The 20,856-nt window shown below is 38.5% G+C and overlaps 1 protein-coding gene across 2 annotated transcripts in view; it reads right to left on the reverse strand.

Annotated features, from left to right (window-relative positions):
- Positions 1-3,145: 3,145 nt before the first annotated feature.
- NRG3 (neuregulin 3) overlaps positions 3,146-20,856 on the reverse strand; it is a gene marked incomplete at its 3' end in the record, with an annotated part of 382,825 nt that continues 365,114 nt past the window's right edge. For both annotated transcript variants that reach the window (XM_084264712.1, XM_084264711.1), the window contains exons 7-9: positions 17,816-17,943; positions 9,390-9,560; positions 3,146-3,653 (exon numbers count right to left, since the gene is read on the reverse strand). In XM_084264712.1, coding sequence (XP_084120838.1) covers positions 3,146-3,653; positions 9,390-9,560; positions 17,816-17,943 — 807 coding nt within the window. The remainder of the gene's footprint in view (positions 3,654-9,389; positions 9,561-17,815; positions 17,944-20,856) is intronic.

The raw sequence follows: 20,856 nt of genomic DNA on the forward strand, positions 1-20,856 counted from the left end.
AGGTAAACGACTGAGTTCAGAGCTTATTTTAGGGGGATCACAGTCTGTTTCCAAGGCTGGGAACAGATGTAATCTTAGGAACGAAGTGCATTTTTGCAGTGACGCACATCCTTTCCGATCCACTGAGTTCGACAGGACCACAGGGGTCAGAAGTGAAGCACTTGGCCTACCGGTTCAGCTGTTTGAGAACAACTTTCTTTTGTCTCCTCTACATAATTAATTGCCAGACCTCAGAGAAAATGTTGTCCCATTCACTGTAAAACAGGAGGGTCCGTGGAGGAAAATAGTTGTGTTAGAGAAATACAAATGACATTAAGGCTACCTAGTTCAATGTTTTCAAACCTTTTTCTTCTCCTCTGCAAACAATGACAGTTTCAATAGGATCTGAAACAATACTCTTAACAAATAATACACTAGTCTGTCATATGGTTAATATTAACGTCTCTCTATTCAAACATGCTGAAAACTGAATAGAACAGTTAACATATAACAGTCACACATCCTTTGCTGAGTACAAGATCGCATCTCTAACATGAATCTAACAGATATCCTCACCATTTCAGATCTTCATCTGCCATTCAAACATTGCATTCTCTTAAATACATTGCTCTCCCCCTCTTTCTGTGTCTTGCGGAGGTGCTGAGTGAACACATTCTCTCCATAAAGGCATTGCTTATGATACGGTTCTTTCTTCAACAGAAATCTTGCCGTGTGTTTCCAACATGTTGCCAAAGGTGAATTTGCAGGGTGCAGTAGGATTTGGGGAAGAGAAGGCCTTACGTCTGGATCGAAAAGACTTATTTTTGAAACAGCTATTTGGGCAGGATTCTGCACATTATTGCAGAGAGAGACCATCTCTTGATTAAATTAATGGTGAACAATTAATTGTAATTACACTTAACAAATTATTGTATCAGAGCTTTATATGGTAGCGAGTTTTTATAGTACAGGCACATTCACAGGACTTAATGGGCAAAGGCAAGCTCACTGTGGTCACGTCCTGAGCTGGTGGGACGTAAACGGTGTTGACAGGGAAGTAACATGACTGTAGGGATGTGAAGCTGAGCCCTGCCTAATACACCTCTAAGGGCTTATTTGGTGTAGGCTTAGGGCCATTCCTCCCACAGCCAGCTCAGCCCATGCACAGTGAGGCTGTGCCCAGCCGCAGCACAGTGCAGGAACAAGTCAGGGTGAGACCACTCCTCATGGTGATCCCACCGTACTGCTACAACAAAAGCTCTGAGGCATTGAAGAAGGGAGTCCGAACCAGGCACGCTCTGTCCTGGGGCACAAAGTTCAGTTTGCCCTCAAATACATTTTTATTGAAAACACACAGCAAAGATTACAGCCATAGAAAGTTCTGTAAACAAGACAATTTCATCAACTTTATCTTAAAAAAAAAAGGGCAAAAGTAACCCAAAATAAGACTTGCTGAATGAAGACTCTGAATAGTAATATTTTTTATCGCCTTAAAAAAGAAAAAAAATGACATACACCTTCAGCATTTCTTTTCCAAATTTACTTGACAGAGGTTAAAATATTGCTTTATTCTGACTCAACATACAACAGCACTGTGTGATTGATTGTGCTATTTTGGGGAAGTCTTGAGACTTGTGAACTGGAAAGTCTGGGGCACATTAATAAATTTAACAATTAATTTGTTGAAAAGGAATATTTTAATACAGACTTTATATACTCTAATTTTTTTTTAATCAATCTTCTGATATTAACCAGGGAAGGCTATTTAGCAATTATTTATTATAGTTAATTTTCTTTTTCCCCATGAATAAGCAGATATTTTAATACTAATAAAACCAGTAATATGTGTCACTGAAGCCAATTCATTGCATTATTGGCGTACTGTTACAATTTATGGGGGGAAGAGGGACTCAAAAACAAATGCAAAAAAATGCTTAGAACGTGACTGCGATCCAGCAATTGGGAAACAACATCTCTTCTCTAAGGCCTTGATTCTCTGCAGAGAACGATTTGGTGGAAACCATCTGTTGTTACATAGCCCAATTAGAATCAGGTCTGTGCATGCTTGTGGGGCTGCCCATACTGAACCATCTTCAGGACTGGAGCTTTAAAGTTCACAAGCCTAAGCCACAATTAAAGTGATTGGAGAACTGAAAGCGGGAACAATTTAGGGCAGTGTGGACACCTATCGGCTGGATTTTGATTATATTGGGTCTCCCTGACTTCTCTGAACAACCCATACTAAAAAAAAAAAAACAAAGTTTAAAAAAAAAAAACCCACACACACTCAGAAGGGCTCCTTGAGAGCTTACAAATGGCTGTGAATTGTAACAGTTTAGAAACATTGAGAGGTTGGTAATGAACAACAGAGCTTATGTTCCCACTCAAAAAAACCCAAATCAAATCTGCGGTAAATGACACTTTTGCACTTTCTCTTGTTCTTCTGCCTCACTCCCCACCATGGCAGCTCTGATCAGCAAAGCTCAAAAGATGGAGCAGCTGCAGGCTCCTGACCACTGCATCTCTACAGACCCTAACCCCACTCCACACTTGGCCAAATCCTAACCTCATGAATGTTCCCACTGACTTTCATGGGCTTACTGACACATTAAAGTAAGGGTGAGAGTTAAGCATCTGGCTCAGTTTAGGGATTCACACTAGGTACCTCACTTCAGAAGATGTCTGTGTGCCTGTTTCCATGGTATGAACCTGGAACCAAGAGGAGACGGGGACTGAGTCTGTACTGGGGTTATGGGACTTGCTCCCCAGGCACCACGTCCCTGGCCAGCAGCTCACTGCAGCACTGCCCTGAAACCAGAAGTGAATCTAAGAATGGTCTTGGCCTTTACTGAAAAAAAGATGCATAGCCTAAGCCTTCGGACAGCCGAATGGGACTGTGGTAAAATGCTCTGTAACTGAAACTGTATGTGTAAACCTGCCTAGAAAGCACCTGATGTACACTTCATCCCTCCTGGAACTTTTCCCTTAAAAAAATATTTTGTTAAAAAACACTATGATATGAGGGCGATTGACTATTTGGTTTCTTCTAAGTAGATGCTCTTAAATTAATGCATATAAATAATTTGTATTTAATTTCCTCCCTTCCTGTTTAGCAAAGCATCGAATGCACAGATCTTGTTTCCCCTCCCACAACCCCCACACGAAGTCACTTGGTCAATACCGAGTCTCTTTGCGTTTCGCTTTTTAAGACAAATTGTGCCTCTCGCTCAGACTTGGCCATGGGGCTCATGGGCAGAAAGGCCGTGTTTTCGCTCGCGCTGCTCTCTGCTTCTATGCTGGCCAGTTCATAGTCCTCCGACCGCCTCGCATCCGTCAGAATCCGAATCTGCTCCTGCACAGTTTCTAGCAATACTTTCACTTCGTGTTGTTCTGCTATAAGACAATTACTGACTGGGGAACTCACATTGACAAGTTCAGCTGAATAGGAGTTTTTGCACCATTTGATGCCTGTTACTTCAGAAACATTTTGCATTTGCATGCAGGCTTCATCCAAGCCCACAGACGGGATGATGGGAACGGAGTTGGCCCTTGAAGATGAATAGCCGACCAAGTCCTTCTGATCCACGTTATTAAAATAAGGGGTTGTCTCTCTTGAAGGCAGTTGCATATTTATTGAAGTATTCTGAGGAGTTTTGAAACCACTGGATGAATACCTGGAAAAAGTAAAAAGAAGTTTTTGTTGTACATCAAGTGGTCAGACGCAAGCGGCAGTAGGAACGCTGCAAGAGATTCAGTGAGCTGTGCTGAACAGATACATGGCATTTTTCCTTCACACTAGGAGCACTTGGTAATAGTGTGGCCCTGGGGAAAACAACCGGCTCTGGAGACCTGGTTTTGATTCTCAGATCTGCCAGTGGCAAACTACGGTTTTTCTATAGGTCTAATTTTGCCCGCCAGTATATGAGAATAATGACAATTCCTTTAAAAAAGATTTCTGGAGTTAGACTGTATTATTAATTTTCTTTGAAATGAAATTTGAAATTCCAGTCCTACACTCTCCTAACTGGGGGAATGGATTGATGCTTTCTCCAACATCAGAACTCTCAATGGCAAATGGCTATTTTAGGAAAACACTTCAAAAAGGTGTAGGAAAAAAGAACTTTAAACAAAAAAATCATTGCACAGTTTTATTTACATAGCAATTATTGTCTGTGCTCCCCTCCAAACAAGCCGAGAACCCAAGTGCAGGATACCTCGGAAAACCATCTTTTTTTCAACAGCCCAGACTCGCAACGTTAGCCAGATTTCTCTACTTAGAGCTTATCTGGAAATAGAGCTAATGTATTGGGCTTGAGCAAATGCCTACACTTTCCTGATATCGTAATCCTGTGTTTCACAGAAAAATAATTCCTTTATCCTCCATTAATAGATATCACAGAACGATTTTATTTACTGTGAGGCAACTGTGGTCAATTTTTATCAACATTTTGATTCAGTTTCAAAGCCAACCTCCTTATGGTGATCAGAAAGTGTTTCAATTTACAGGAAACACGCATAAACGGAAAGTAAACTAAATATAAAATAGAGGAACCAGTGACCAAGTAACCCCACATTTCCCATCTGAGTAGTAGTAGTATAGAAATTCGGTGCGCTAAGAGTTATACGTAGCAGTCACAATTGCCAAGGACCACAGACATTTGTCACCTCAGAAGCCGAACATATTTTCTTTATAACCAGCTTTGTGATGATATCACTATTTAATATTGTGAAGTCTAGTATGTTTTATCCATGGATGAGGAAAGCAACATTTAGATCTGGTGTGGAAGCAAGTGCTTTGAGCTCTGACCTGAAGGGTGTTTTTCTGAGAGCTGCCTAAGCCTGCTGGACTTCACTGGGGATACCCTTCTACTCATACCTGCCTTGCTGCTTTTTGGTGCTAACAGGAAGAGGACTAAGGAAAAGAATGTGAAATGCATGAAACAGCCTTGTCCAATATTAGCACACAACACTAATTAACTAGAAAGGCTTTCTCTGGCCCCATCCTCCTGGTGAGCTGTCAGACTGGAGAGAGAGAAGGAGGTATCTTTAGGCTCATTTCCAGCAGAGTGCTGCTGACTTGTAATTAACTCATGTACGGTGGCATGGTGTTTGTGCAACTGCTTGACACATTAACCTGTACATGTGCACACGTGCAGTTCTGTGTGGCCCCTGTACGAAAACTCTCCAGGCATCCCCAACAGACCAGAAAACACAGCTGGGAGCTCTCCAACAAGGAGGAGGAGGAGGATGTCTGATCTTTGCTACTATCTGCTTTGGGAAGTGGGACCCAAAGCAAATGGCTTTTGTTTGTTTTTTTTTTTTTTTGGGTACATGCTAGAGCTTCTTGTACATGCTTTACAGCTGCATTTTTGTTTTACATTGGAGCCAGCTAAGACTCAGATTTTGGTTAATTAAATTTGCACTATGCTTAGACACACTTGCAGTCATTTATGGAAGGCCTTTGTAGAGCAATTTTCAAGAATCAGTATGAATGAAATACTGATCAGGGATATTATTCCTGAGGAAGGAATATTAAAAAAAAAAAAAAAAGATGAAAACAAAACAGTGCAGACCTTTGGGTTGTGACCATTCTTGTTTCCTTTGCTTATTATATAATTGTTCAAACGACTATAGCTGGAGAGATCGCATCAGTTGCATTATTCCCTTTTTTGGTAATTCAGGCCCTAAATATATTCTGGGCTGCACCCTGAAAACAAAGGGAGTGAATGTTTTTAATGAATTCCACATGCAATGGATGTGTTATATGGATGATATATAAGCAAAAAACCAAGAAAAAACTGAATTAAAATGGGTGTGGTGAGAAAACAGTAACATTTGCCAATTCCATAGTAGAGATTCAATTATTTTTAGTATTTTGAAAGCGAATTGCCAGCAACAGTAACATGTGATGCAATGCCTGGCATATTTCCGTAAGATTCTTTGAAGTACAGATAGACACACTGATTTTATGCCAGAATTACGTGTTTCTGCCCTGTGCTCACAGGCTGTTCAAAGGAGGACTGCCTTTGAATTAAAACACACACTGCGTGCAACCGGTAAGGTATTAACTACTAGGGATATTACATCTAAACCATGTGAGACTCAGCTTTTGGTTAATTGCAAACTGATCCATGCTTCTATTTGTGACACCAGGCTGCTGCTGTTTTCAACAGACTGAGAATTAGACCCATAATTGCAGAACCTTAATTACGTTTTCCTATAATTAACTTCCCAGAACTATAGTTCCTCCTAAGAAACACATCTTTTTTTTAAATCTGAAAAATTATTTTGTCTAAATAAATTCATTCATTTGCATGTATTTCAAGGTGCAGCTCTCTCCCTACCAAGCTCTCTTCCCAAAACCAAGAAAAAAAGAAACGTGCACTTTTGTAAATATATAAGAGCAATTATTCTAGGCAGTGTTTAAGAATCTAAATTAAACAATGAAACTGAAAAAAGCATAATAATTTTACTGCCCCCTTAAAACAGATATTAAAGAGAGACAGGAGGGATCGGAACTTACAATGAAAACGTTTATTTAGCATAGTACCAATAGCTTTGTCATAAGTCCTATTGCTATAGGTGTTCAGTATACAAGCCTGTTGACAAGGTCCATTGCAATGAATGGCAGTCAGTCCAGTGGCATTACCAGGCTTTGGCTGAGTCTTGTGTATACCTGTATATACACACCCCCCATTTTCTACCTGTAGACATGACGCACTGGGGCTTGTGTACATAAATAGACATAAACACATTTATAGCTGTTTATCTACACATTCAGAGGCTGTAAGTCACTACTTCATACCACATAATGTGAACAGCTGTCACTGAAAGCATGAGATCAAACCACTGTCCGCTTCACTGCTTGTAAACTCCTGACACCCTCAGGGACTCGAGTCTATCTCTGAGATGTGACTGGTATGGAGATGGTTTCTTTTCTTGAAGCTCCTCATTGCAAGCAGGTTTTCCTACAACTTCAAGTACCACACTGATTAAATAACTGATATTAGCTGCTTCTAGATCCTGTTGGAAACAATGAGATCTAGTACTTCTTGAAGGCAGCAAAAGCTTTCTTCTCAATGTGGATGAGAGGAAGAACACTGTTACAGGACCAGACAAAAGCTAGTCAGGTAAATTAGCCTCTTTTCCATCAAATATAGACACATAAAATCTGACTAAACTTTGGTCAGAGTTGCCAATGGGTGGGCTTCAGAGCGCTCACACAATCAGGGAGTTAAAGCACTTTGATTTGTGCATCTGTGGAGGGGAAGATGGAGATGAAAAGGAAGAAGAAAGGAAGGACTGTAACTTCTGCCAGAGACAAGGAAACTTCTCATTTGGGCTAGAAATCTAATGAGAGAACCAGTGCTGTGAACTAGCAAATAATCAGATGGCAAAAAGCCATCCGATTTTGGGGAAACCTTTTTCTGCATTAGAAGAATTCCACATAAGGTAGAATTAGTGAATTGTTTTATTTTTGTGATAAAATACACACTAATGTTTTGGTTGAAGATATTATTTCACTGCTGCAACACAAAATAACTTGCAAAAAGTTTCGTTACAATCTTAAAAGACTTAATTTACGTTAAAAAACATCATCAGTACACCGCTGCAATAAATTAAGATCAAGAACTGCTTTTGTTTTCATGCCTAATGTGGACACTTTAAAAATTCCTTTCCCTGGATACTTGTTAAAGACTTTTGGTATCATATTTGTGACATGCACAGATCACTGTGACTCCCTGTCACACCACCACTCATTAACGCATTTGGAGGACTCTAGAGAAAGGTCCCATTACTGGAGCTGATATTAGGAAGGTCTAATTCTACAGGCATCCCCAGCTCACAAACCAGGGATGAAGTGCTTTGGTGGACTGAGGCCAGAAGGGGTCACAGTCTGGTCCACATACCAACCTTTTGCAGAACTGCAAGATACAAGCAAGATATCACAGTGATTTCTTAGAGAAGAGTACTTACAACTACCCACAAGACAGCTTTGCCGTTTTCTACCTAGGAAGAGTCTGCCTGAGTTACAAGCCTCTCCCATAGAAGAGGGAAGGTTGTTAGCTAGTCCCTTTCAGGAAGGATGGCATTCAGAGGCATGATTTCCGTAAGAAATTATACACACATTATCATACACATAACAGTAATACATTTACTGCAATAAGCAAGGAACGCACTTTTCCTTTGAAGCAGCCAATAGTAGCAACTGCAGAAGCATGAGACATATTTGTACTGTTTAAAAGAAGTCACCAGAATTCCAAGGCTTTGGCTGCTTTGCTTTCTCCATTCCTAGGCAAGCCCTGTTCTTGCTCTGTCTTTCCTAATTACTGCAGCCAACTTTTTAAGGCAGATTCAGCTACAAAACTTTTCATGAGCCAAGTCCCCCTGTCACAGAGTACCAGGGCTGGATAATCCTGCTGCAGGATGGAGGCCCCTGCAGGGTGAGGGAGGCGTGGGGGCAACGCGTGCCCGCACATGCAATGACACACACGTTTAACAACAATTTTTTTTGGTAGGCGCTTTTGACTCTTGGTTGCCTGGACGTCAGAGTGGATGGAGATAATAGCTTCTTTCTTCCATGAGGAAAATTAAACACGTGGGTGACCTCAGTCCTGGACTTCGTAAAGCCAGTTCTGATACTAGTGTATCTGGTATCAGTGTAACTGCGCACTTTGCTGCACTTAGCTGCAACTTACATGTGTGCAAATGAAATTGGTCTTGTTTTATTCCATTCCAGATATCACTTCTACTTTTACATATTAATATGTTTGTAGTGATTCTAGAAAGTCTTTGGAAACCTATTGGGATGTGTAAATATTATGCAGAATACCTCAGCAATTGCAAAAGACTTCAAAGGCAGTTGTAGGTGCTCAGGAGCACTTCTGAAATTCAGACCTTCTGTACAGCTGGAGCTCAGAATCAATATTCTAATAAACTGAATTAAAAAAATACCAACTGGATTCTTTATGTATTTTCAAAGACAAACCTGTGTGAAGTGATTGGTCTTCAGTTTATAGGAAACAGACTTTGCAAAGTACACAGATTAATTAAAAAACCATGAAAGCTGGACTTCTAAATTTTTTCTCTTATTTGCCCAGTACTGATGGAAGAAAAAAAATGCTATGCAAGAGTTCCTAGAACATCACGGCACTGCTAGAGAAAAGTATCAGTTATAAAGAGTAACTTTGTCAATCACTTACAGTTTCTTCTAATCGCTCCTTTGACAGCCTTTGAAAAGCTTCAAAAGAGCAGGCAGCCAAACGAAACTGCATTACCTTTTAAATGCTGAAAACAGTCCTAGATCCTCAGTACACAACAAAGCTGGAAGGACTGCAATGGCAAAGCATATTAACCGCACAACAGCAGCCACTCACTAACTGTCTCACTTCAGTTATGTCACTACTTACCCGTGACAAGGTATCGTGTCCTGGTCTGTGATCCTTGACTCTTCTAGCTGTTGGTATGCTGGTCCTGCAATTCCATTGAACCTACCCCGAGGTAAGGGAGGAGTCCTCCGAAAGGCATTTCTATGTAGCATCCCACTTTTTTGTCCTGGGCTGCAGCATGAAGAGAGACTTCTAGGAACAACACCGAGAGTACAGTAAAAATTATCACAATGCAAACTTCTACAAAGTAAAGACTCAGGATTAATAGTGCATGGATTACTGTTTTTATAAACTTGTGATTTGTGACCTCAGCAGAAAGTCTCTATGGAGATACTATACTATAACACACAGTTAGATGCTGTTTGTGCCATATTTAATACATCATCTCTCTTCTAGGAATGAAAATAATTGCCTGGTATATTAAATGTCGTCTTGTACTTGATGAAGATTGCTTCTTTTTTTCCACGTTGCACACCACAATCTTGCTATGCAGAGTTAACTCCTCAGACGGTATAAACAGCACAGCTCCATCATACCTACAGCTGAGCTCAAATCAGATCTTGAACTGAAAGCCCGTGATACCATCTATTAGCATCTATAAGATGCTGCTTCCTTATATAACGACATTAGACAGCGGGGTGGGGGAGGTGAATATCGGTGAAGCTTAGGGACTGCAGCTTGAAGAAACCAGCCAGGACTCAAGTTTACTCCACATTCAACAAGATTTATTTTCTATATTGTTTTATATGAAGTTTATTTTCTTTTTTATATACATCGACAAGCACTGTGTGGTTCTCTTTATGTGATATAATACAAAATTTGAATAGTTTTGTACTTCTTTTAGAAAGTTACTTTTGTAAACATTTTTGTAGTGTTTTGGAAGGAGAATGGATTTTTTCTATTTTACGCAGGAATTAAAGGTATCCAGAACCTATAGTATTGGTATATTAACCACTAAATTGGCTGTTGCTAATGCAAAAATAAGGGAAGAAGAATTTAGGCAAGACATATCCTATTTCTGCAGTTAACAGGACACAGTACTGCACAGTGTGACTACTATTTTTCTTGACATCTCCCGGATCTCAGAAATGAGTATGTATTGCCTAACATTCTGTCACATTCTTAATATTTTTATATAGGTTCTGCAGATGCATTTTAAGAGTCATTATTTTTGGTGACATAAATAATTTCAACTTCTGATACTGCTCAGCTATGCAACAGACTTTTGATAAGTTTGCTTCTCTTTTCTTATTATAACGTGACTTAAAAGCAATCTGCATTTTTTACCTAGTGGGAACTTTATTAGGGCCAAATTGTTACTCCCAATTGCTACTCCCAAAGCAATTCTTGCTTGGACATTCTCTTGGAACGTACTTTTCCACTAAAACAGACCTGTTCTCCCTAAAGTCAAAATATAAGAAATAAATTCAGCAGTTTCTATCCTACTGCTCAGTCTAGCAGTGTTCCATCACAGTCTCCGCTCTCTTCTCTTCCACACTTTTACTTTCCCGGTGCTTTTTAATTTAAATGATCAATAACCCATAGCAACAGCGCTTCCTCAAGGATTTTCGATGCCTCTTTAAATAGAGTTTTCCTTAGCTATTAAAAAAAAAATAATTAAAAAATCCCCTTTCAGTTCTGAAGGCTGACTTCAAGTTGTGAGTTACAGTTCATATTCTGTAAAATAACACTACCACATCACAAAACAACTGACAATTTCTGCTCAGGAGAGCCTGAGATTGTTACAGCAGGGGATCTTAAAAGATGCATCTGAATGAATAATTTGTGATGGATAATGAAATTCAGGGGGTTTTATTGATTGCAGTATATTCACCGATGTACTGCAAAAGTCAACAAACTGATTAACTTAAAAGACTTCAGGCCGTTTACAAATATTTGAAACTAGAAAGGCATTGCTTAATTGCAGTTGGGTTCATGCCTTTGCGCATCTCCCTTGTTGGGTGAGAGCACGTGGTCTCCCAACTAATAACACACATGCAAATTCACCGAAGCTCTGGATTTGTAACAGACAACTACAACTTGTCATTGCAGTGCATACAGGTCTACCCCAGATAACTGGCATAAACTGCAGCACAGACGTAAATAAATGGCCTATCTGGACTTGTTGCTGCGTCTAACACTCAATGTTACAGGCTGCTAAAGGTGCATGGGATGGTTAGACTGGAGGGATCTTACACACACCAACATCCTGCTATCAGGACAGAGCTTCTGAAGTGGCCATTTTGTTGCTAATGTGAGGTTCTTAAGCTTTCAACATTTTTGTCAGAAAAAAAAAAAACAGATGGGAAATGAACAAAAACCATTTGTAGACTTGGATGAGACAAATTCATTAAGGAGGACCAGGAAATATTTACAGACAGTGCAGCCGAGAGCTGCTCATTTCTTGAAGGACCTCAGACAAGACAGTAGCAATTTTTGTTAATGGTTCCATGAAGAAGGGGTTCCAGCATAACAGAAGTTCTTCCTTTTCCACAAAACTGCTACAAATTCCAGCATACCCTTCCTCCAAAAATGTTAATACTGTCCCTCTCATGCTTCTGCTCCATTGCTCGTGTGATGTGAAGTATTCCTCTTTCTGAGGCAAACAATGCCTTTTGGATTTCTTCAGGGAATTTATCCTCCTTTATCCACCATTATGGTTTCTTCCTCCCTATACTCCAACCAGCTAAAAGAAACCAGCCCATGTAACTGAGCTGTTCAATAAAACAGACCAATAAGGAAAGCTCTAGAAGATTTGCCCATAAAATCTATTAATAAATATTCTAGAATAACAAACCCCAGAATATTCTTGAAATGGTTGAGAAGAAATGCTGAAACTAGGGAGAAATATAATTCTGATGAATAAATGGTTTGAAAGTAGTAGTTCAACCATCTCTAAAGTTAATTAAGAACTTGGGATTTACTGTTGCAAATTGCTTCGTATGAAAATTTTCATTGGGTTGAGCAACCGAGTAAAAACAAAGTCTGTCTCAGCAGGCGGAGCGTGTTCTCAAGGCACGCACACCGCTCCCGTGTGCAGCTAACCGTGTTCACGAAGAGAAGACTTCCAGTGAGTTTACAGTAATTCTGGGAATCCTCCTGTACTACCTTTCAGATAATAAGTAAACAAACTTGATTACCAACACATTATGAACACATTCAGAGGTAATTTTGTCAAAAGGAACACGAAAAGCATTATGAGGAGGATGACAAAGTGTCAGGACTTCAGATAGGATCCAAATCATTCCCTTCTTGTTTAATAAGCACAATGGAGGGACAGAAATAGCACTTACATCCATGGCTGTGTGTGTATCTATCTTACTTATTCTTTCCCCCTTTTTATGATTCTAATTACTGAAAAGAAAGATGCAAAGTTGAGAGAGAAAAGAAAGTTCTAAAATTTATTGTAAATATTCTGGCTCTGCACCTGCAAAAATTATAGGGGGGCATACTCTATTGTGTACTATTTTAGCTACTGATGACAAGACGCAAACACTAGTATTGAAGACATGGTTTTTTTGTCCTTGGAAGACAGAAATAGAAAATACATACCCCAGTGACAGAGCTAGCTGCTGTACAGGCATTGTCTTCTCTTGCTGCCTAGGAGTCACATTTTTAGTCTAAGTTAGACAATCTACTGCCAACATTTGTACTGTTCAACTATTCAGATTTTCAAGCAATTTCAGTTTTAATAAAAAGGGATCTGTTACACCTGAGAACATAAGTATCTCTCAGTAAATACCATGCAACAATAAAAACACTGTATCATGAAGCCCTCTTGTCAGACTGTTTACAAGATCAAGATGACACACAATGAGCGTGTCTCTGTTGGAGCCTGTGTTATAGACGGCTCCCTGAAGGGACAAAGTTAACATAATGTTTGGGAGCTCAACAAAGCTGTATGTGATTCAAAGAACACTAAGATTGTAAAGAGATTATTAAATTATGCCAAAAAAGCTGTGGCATAAGAGAATTGAACAGTTTTATCCCTCTTTTCTCTACAGCATCCTGTATCCCAAGCCTTTAAATGCCACTCTTTCCTGTGCCTTTGCAAAGCTATTATTATTATATACTGTCTCTGGACATGATGACTGTATAGATTCATCTCATCTACAATGGCACAATGACCTGTGTTTCCTAGCTTGTGTTTATGAACCAATACAGCTGGTCAGGTTTTCAGCCCAGGTGATGGAGAGGGTCTGTAGCCTGCAAAACTCTCTTCTCCCTTCACATATGTAGGAGAAGCTTTTCAGCAGGCAGCAGGCTACAAATGTACTTTTGATTTCCAAGTTGTCACCATCAACTTCCACCCTAAAACTACAATATGCAGGTTACTCCTCCAGGAAGTTGTTCTATATTGAAAACTCTTAGTCTGCTTTTCAGTTTAAAACTATTTCTGATGAGTCTACATCTATTTGTCATATGTTCCACCATACTCCTTTATTTTGAATGGGTCTTTCACTTGTTATGCTTTCCCTGATGTATTTATAAGCAGCAGTCCTACACTCTTTTCAGCCTTCTGGACTGAAGACTGAAATGAGATAGACTCTAACACTTTCTATGGAACACAGATTATTTATTCCTCATATCAGGTCATGAATTCTATTTGAGTCCATAGTAATGAGGAGTCCATTTTAATTAGGTGAGATGCTAGTGGTGCATTCTCATGCTAAATTCAAATGAAGTGGCAGCAGTGTTTCATGAAGTGGTTTTAATGTTTCTTTCCAATGGAAATGTCTTGATTAATACCTTCATCTCATCTAGTTTTTTTGCACAAATGCATCACTTTGTGACCTGATAATCCTTTGACTAAATAGTATATACTGACACTTTTCTTCCCCATTTGGTTCTTAAATTTTGTTATTATTTCCCAAAAGCCTGACCTTGTATTTAGTACTGCTGAGCTTCACAGAATCACAAATTCAATCCATCTCCGCTATGCCACTCTTTAAGTTATTCAATTCATACCTTATATCTCTCCATATGTATCTTTTAACTATTTTTCAGCATGTTCTAACTCTTTCTGACAAAGTCACACACAAAAGCATTAAATGAAATTTGTCCCCAACATTGACAAATTCTTTAAGAGCTCCATTAAGTGCTCCAGTGGTGAATGGGGAGCACTTAGTGTCTCAATGTAACTCCTTACTATCTCCTTTTTAACCACCTCTGTGTATTTGCTTTATAGCTTTTCTGCTTTGCTCTACTTTCTCCCATTAGACGCATGTGACAAAGAATTCACTTCCCTCACATTTGTCCTAAAGCTTTGACTTGTCTAATTCAACATAACAGCTCTTCAGTTCTTTCAACTGATTTTTCCTAAATATTTAATATTTTCTATTTCATCATCACATGACACAGTTCCTATTTTGATAGATTTTGCTACCAGACTTGAAATTTCATGAGCCAGTTCTTCTTCCAGACTTCGATCAAGATTAACTAGACCATTTTGACCTGAGGGCTTTGATTTCTGCACTTTACTTTCAATTTGACTGTTGTAATGTCTATTTTCGTGCAATTTGATTCTATTCCCATTCTACCTTTGTCCTCATATAAGCATCTTAACTGAAAAATTAAATATATTAATTCAGGATCACCCTAACTACTTCATATAATATCTCTGTCCCACCATCAGCTTTGCTTCTTCCTGTATAGTCTTCTTTATATAGAAAGAACAATTGATTGCTTTCATTATTACCAGACGTAACTTTATGATTCCTGGAAATGTTCACTTCAAGCATGACATCCTGACCTCTGTGATAAAGTTTGTTTCTTTCCCTACACCCCATTAGTTTTAGGCGTTCTTCTGAGTAAATTTCTCCAGTAAAATATGTTCTTTCCTTGGGAAAATGTCAGATTCCTTATATATTCTCCCTTTCAAGCTTCCTCTGCCTTTAAATTCTTATTTGCTTTAGTTTATCAAGATTTGTTCTTTGAAATTCAATAGCCTTATTTACAGGATAATTTACTCTTTTCTTTTAATTTAAACTAAACCAATTATATTTGGAACATGAAGAGTATAATGGCTACTAAATAAATTTTTAAAAAATCGTTTTTACTGTGGTTTTCATGGTGTTAAAATTTCATTAAAAATGCAAACACAAATTATTCTAAATTTTAGAGTAAGTTTATCCTATTTTGGCATTTTTGTAAGACAACACAATTGCTCAAGGCTGAAAGCCTTTCTGTTTGGTTTTCATCACGGTATTCTCTGAAATGAATCCTTCTAAAATCAACGATGACTGAATCAATGAATGAAAGTCAGTATGACTAATTACCAAGAAAATGGCTATTCAAAAGGGATCACAACTCAATCCCGTAATTAACAAAACTCTAATTTGTTTCTATTAAGACAGTATGGGTTTTCTTCTTACTGAAATCAACAGATAATCCAAGATGAATCTTTGAATGCATTGTATACTTTACAGGAAGTTTACTGATTAAACACATTTGCCACTTTCCAGTCCTGACAGTATTAAGTGTTGTTTTACATATGCAAGCAGATGATGTAAAGTTCTTCTACTGTAATAACAGTGCATAATAGAGGCAAAATATTTTAGGAGTAACGTTCAATGGAAATTCAAATTTTCAATTCAATCTCTGCAGTAATTCTTAGCATGCAGCTGAAGTTGATGGCGACAGAAAATTGCTATTATGTAGTAGTCTGAGTGAAATAGCCAGGTGATCTATGCCAGTCAAATTTCAGCAAGCCCAAACAATTCCCCACCTTGACAGTCTTACTGCCAGGCCAAAATTGTATTGATTTTAGGAACTGGAAACAGACAGCTCCTGATTTTAAGAAATGATCACCCATCATTAGTGACCTTAAAAACACCAGCAGATAAAACAGGTCTGGAGACAAAACAAAATATTTCTGTAGCAAGCAGAAATAAAACAATAATATAGTTTAAGAGCAGCATGAAGCAGAGAACCTGCCAAGCTGCTGTAATTTTGGTCTGGAATGGGATGAAGGGATGTTTCGGAAAAAATGTGTCTAATAAAGAATTTTTGTCATTTGGCCACGTTTGACTACACTGAACACTACTTAGAAAATAAAGCAACCAAGTAAATTACGAAGTTGTCACATGGTACAGAAATTAAAGACAGCCTTATAAGTCTTAAATGTTTAAGTCTGTTGCATGTTTTATAAAGCAAGGGCCTTGTGTAATAAATATTAAGTTAGAAACAGAAAGAATTCTTTATACATTAAGCTAGTCACTCCACATCTTAAAACAGTTCTGATGCAAAGGTTCTTAAGGTAGTCTGATGCTTGACATATGCAAATAAGACTGTTCGGTTTTTCAGATTTTTATTTTCATGATAAAGAGAGATTTTGTGTACAAAGGTATCAAAAGAGCAATCTGAGATTCTGCATTAGTTCACTGTAAATTCAGTGTGGTTTATTTTGTACTTTCCCTGTGGAAAACAGATAATCTAGAGGGTCATCCATCTTCTATGTTAAGTGACGTTCATAACCAAAAGAATTAATTTCAGTCTAATTTATTTCCATTTTTAAGCTTAGGTAATGTCATGGTACAGCACCTAAAAATTTCAAACATTGCTATTGCAATTGTGTTATTAAATGTAAGGGAATGTCACTGTGCTTTTTTCTGAACTTCACCTTTTGACTAAATGAAGATAAAACTCCCCCCAGAACTTCTGTGGAAAGCATTCGAAGCCACAGTTCCATAGTTCATCTTTTTTCAGTAAAATTTTTAGGCATGTTTTGAAAACCTCTGCATAATAAGTCCTAAGAAATGGATCTGACATGACAGTTGGCATTATTTTTTCATGCCAAATTAAAGGCTTAAGTAAGGTAACAGTAAATATCCCTTCCTGGCTCATATGCTGTACTTTGGTAGGTTAAGCAAATGATTCATTCAAAAGAGAAGGAACATGTAGCTGACTGGGAAACTGCAATGAAAATGCATGAAATACCACAGAAGCTAGATCATAATGTCACGCAATGCCAGACTTCTTTTTAAGAAATTAAAAAAACCCAAAATAGCCCTTTTAACAAACAAGTCTTCCCATCCAGGCTATCTAGTTACAAAAATTCTAAACTTATTTTTCTCAGCCTTCTTTCTCTGTCAGCTCTGGCCATTCCACCAACACAATCACTTACACCAGACACACGTTTGGTTTCTAGTCCTGTAATGAAGCAGCTCCACTTTTCATCCATTTCACGTTGTCTCTAAATGCTTCTGCTAGGACTTTTACAAAATGCAGATAAAGTCGGTGAGTGGTGTTATTGCCCCTTATGTTTGCAGCTAAGAAAATGCTTGGACATGTGCTTAATGAGTCGTCTGAGGCATTGTTGGTAGCATACCACTCAGCATCATTCTTTGTCACGGTGCACAATAATCCTGCACATGTATCAGCAGTTCAACAACAACATCCCTTGGCGGCATCCTGCCAATTCTCCCGTCAGACAGCTGTTCGCTTACCTGTGGTGCTTGATGGGCTGGGTTCCTCTGTCAGGAGACAAGGCCTCTGGGAAAGACTGAGGGCCTGAAAAACTAGACTCCATAACTTTGTCCAGAATAGGCCCAGGATGCCTATCTGGTTTTGAATACTGTGGCAGAGAGAATAAAATTAATTAATATACAAAAGCCAAAGTACATTTTTGATGCTATTTGATCAGAATTTCTATCAAAGTGGGGTAAGAAGTGCTCTAATGCCTTCTGAAATTAGGCACTGTAAGAAAGACATTCATTCACTATTGTTTACAGAGCAGAAAGTGCCAGTACTCATTAGCCCCATTAACTTCTCCACATCAAAATGCTGGTATCTGCATTAGCCACAAAATTACCGACTGATTTGCCTGTAACAACAGGGAACACTGACTGCTTTGACTAAAAGCCTGGGTTTGTGGCTGTCCATGCATAGACTAAGATCACGAAACACATCTCAGAGGATGGTCAGCACCTTCTTGGGTCCTTTGGGAATTTCAGTCAAACACTGCTTTTATCAGCACACGCAACTATGAAAACCAAATTGAAACAGCATTTGTATCATCAGATAAGTAAGAATCCTATCCCTAGTGCCAGATATCCTTTCTGAGCAAGTCTGAAACTTTTGACCTGGGAGTATCTGTGCTGGTAAGAACAGCGTAAACATAATTCTTCTTGTGACAGTTGTAGGCGTAGGGCAGTCTCCAAGCACACAGTGAGACACAAAGGTCTGTAAGGCAGACACCAGACATGAACAAGATCAGATTTTCCTCTTCTTGCTTTGTGATTCAATTGGAAATTCAGCAAGAATTGTGTGTTTAATCCTAAGAATCGTGTGTTTAATCTTAAATGGAGCCAGAAAGTCAAAAGTTAAAAAAAAAAAAAAGTCTTGGAAGAGGAATCAATGTTTTTAATGGCTACTTTATCTGTGCCAATATCTCTGAGCTATGAGAGGTTAACCCACATTTCCACTCAGGTATGAAAAATACTGCACTTTGCAGATTTTTTACGTTGTGTTACAATGACCTGCACTAAAATTCATTTTATTCTACTTTTCTTTAATCCCTTCCATTCTGTACTGAATTTGTATTTTTAGTACTAGGTATCCATGTTATCCTTACAATAAACTGGTATCATGGAAGCTATTAAAAGATTAAATATTTTAGAAGGAAAATACAAATTCAAATAATAATAATTAAAAAAAATCAAAATGGTAAAAAATGCCATGCTCTGGCAGCACAAACACCAGTAGAGAAGATAGACTTCTTTAAAAGTAAAGTTCTTCATAATTATTTTCTTGTATAACAAAAGACCAGTAACTCCTTAAAAATACAAAATGGTTTTCTGCTTCTCATTTATTCTTACATTTCCCTAGACTTCAGCAAAATCAAAAAGGAAAGTGATACAAGACTAACTCTCCCATAAAAATGGGTTATGTGCAATTTTAGTCCATTTACTCAGACTTCTTATGATTGATTTCCATAGATAATAGATATTCAAATTGTTTCCAGTGCTCTCCTCACACTTTCTGCTGTATGCAATGCACGTAAACGGAGCCAGAGTCACGGCTTACGTGCTTCAGAATGCAAAGCAATGAGAGTGACAATATGCAAAATGTTGCCACATGCATGAAGTAAACACAACTGAAATAATAAGAAGAAACATATTCCACTCCTATTTCTTTCAGTTACCATGATCTTAGTTGTCACTTGTAAATGCTGTAGATAAAATATTCAGACAGAAGTATGATTTTTAAGGTACTCATGTCTGTGAAGGTTTTAAACTTTAATAGTTATCCTGCCAGCTGCAGAAATGAAACTGTCTTTGATTCCTGACCTGAATAAATCAATTTGAGCTATGTAAAGAATGGGTTGTTTGTGCCAGGAAGCTATTTCTGTCCTTTTTTTTTGTGTTTGGTCATGATACTAAATTGAAAATCTGAATGGCTTATAAGACCATGAGTATAAAGTGAATCATAAAGGGTAGTCAGGGATAAACTGTGCCTTTTTTTTACATCCATGGTATGGGCGGATGTGGGCTGGAGCAATGGTATACAAAGTCTGGTCACCACAACTGAGGAAAACCAATATGCCCAGAAGCTGTTCTGACGCTACTAGGAAGTCATGCTGAAGGTCCAACACCCAGTGCCACCCATGTACAGCCAGCAAAGGGCATATTTTCCCCACAACTGAACATTTCCTTTATGCCACTTTCAGATAGACTACTTGCCAGTTACCATAACACCAATTACAATCAAAACGTGAATCACAATTTAAATTGGGAGTGAGAATATACACAGAACTTAACAATGTAGTTGAACTTATTCGGATGTATCATATTCACACATTTTAATGGGTTGAAACACAATCCAGTTTATTTTCCTTTAGCTTAAACATAAGGCCACATCCCCTCTCTGAGATCATCTGTGGAGAAAAATGTCTTCAAGTTTCTGTGAGGTAACAGCAGTATCAGTTGGTGTCCCCAGGAGTACGATACAGGACTGCTCCCCACCTATATCATCCCAGCAGAGCCCACCCTGCTGCTTCCACAGCCCCATTTTCACCTAGGCTGAGCTTTAAGGAGCCCTCTAACTGTTGTGAGCTGCTGAATATTTAGCCATGATGGAGAATAAACTGTGAAATGCTTTCAAAGGACTGTTCCAAGTAGGTTGAAAGCATCACTGAAAGCTTATCCATATTACTTGTTAGGGTTTTTTAATGGGTTTATTGTCTCCTTGCTTGATTATTTATGCTTGTTTGAGCAATTACTGAGAAATGCTAATGTATATGGCTAAATAAATTAAAGAATAATGATAGCATTTTAAAAATAAACCATTTTGCAAATTTTCAATTTTTCACAGCTTCATGGAGAAAATGATCTCAACAATAACATTCCACCCCTGTTAGTTAAAGCTAAGGGAGTCTGCAAATGTAGCCTGGGCCAGAAACCAGAGACAAGAAATCAACTTCTGCCCCTGACCTGCTGTACAACTGTCAGCACGTAATTCCCCTGCTCCATGCCTTGTATTCTTTATT

This window comes from Gallinula chloropus, assembly GCF_964237585.1.
Source record: "Gallinula chloropus genome assembly, chromosome: 5".
Taxonomy (NCBI): Eukaryota; Metazoa; Chordata; class Aves; order Gruiformes; family Rallidae; genus Gallinula; species Gallinula chloropus.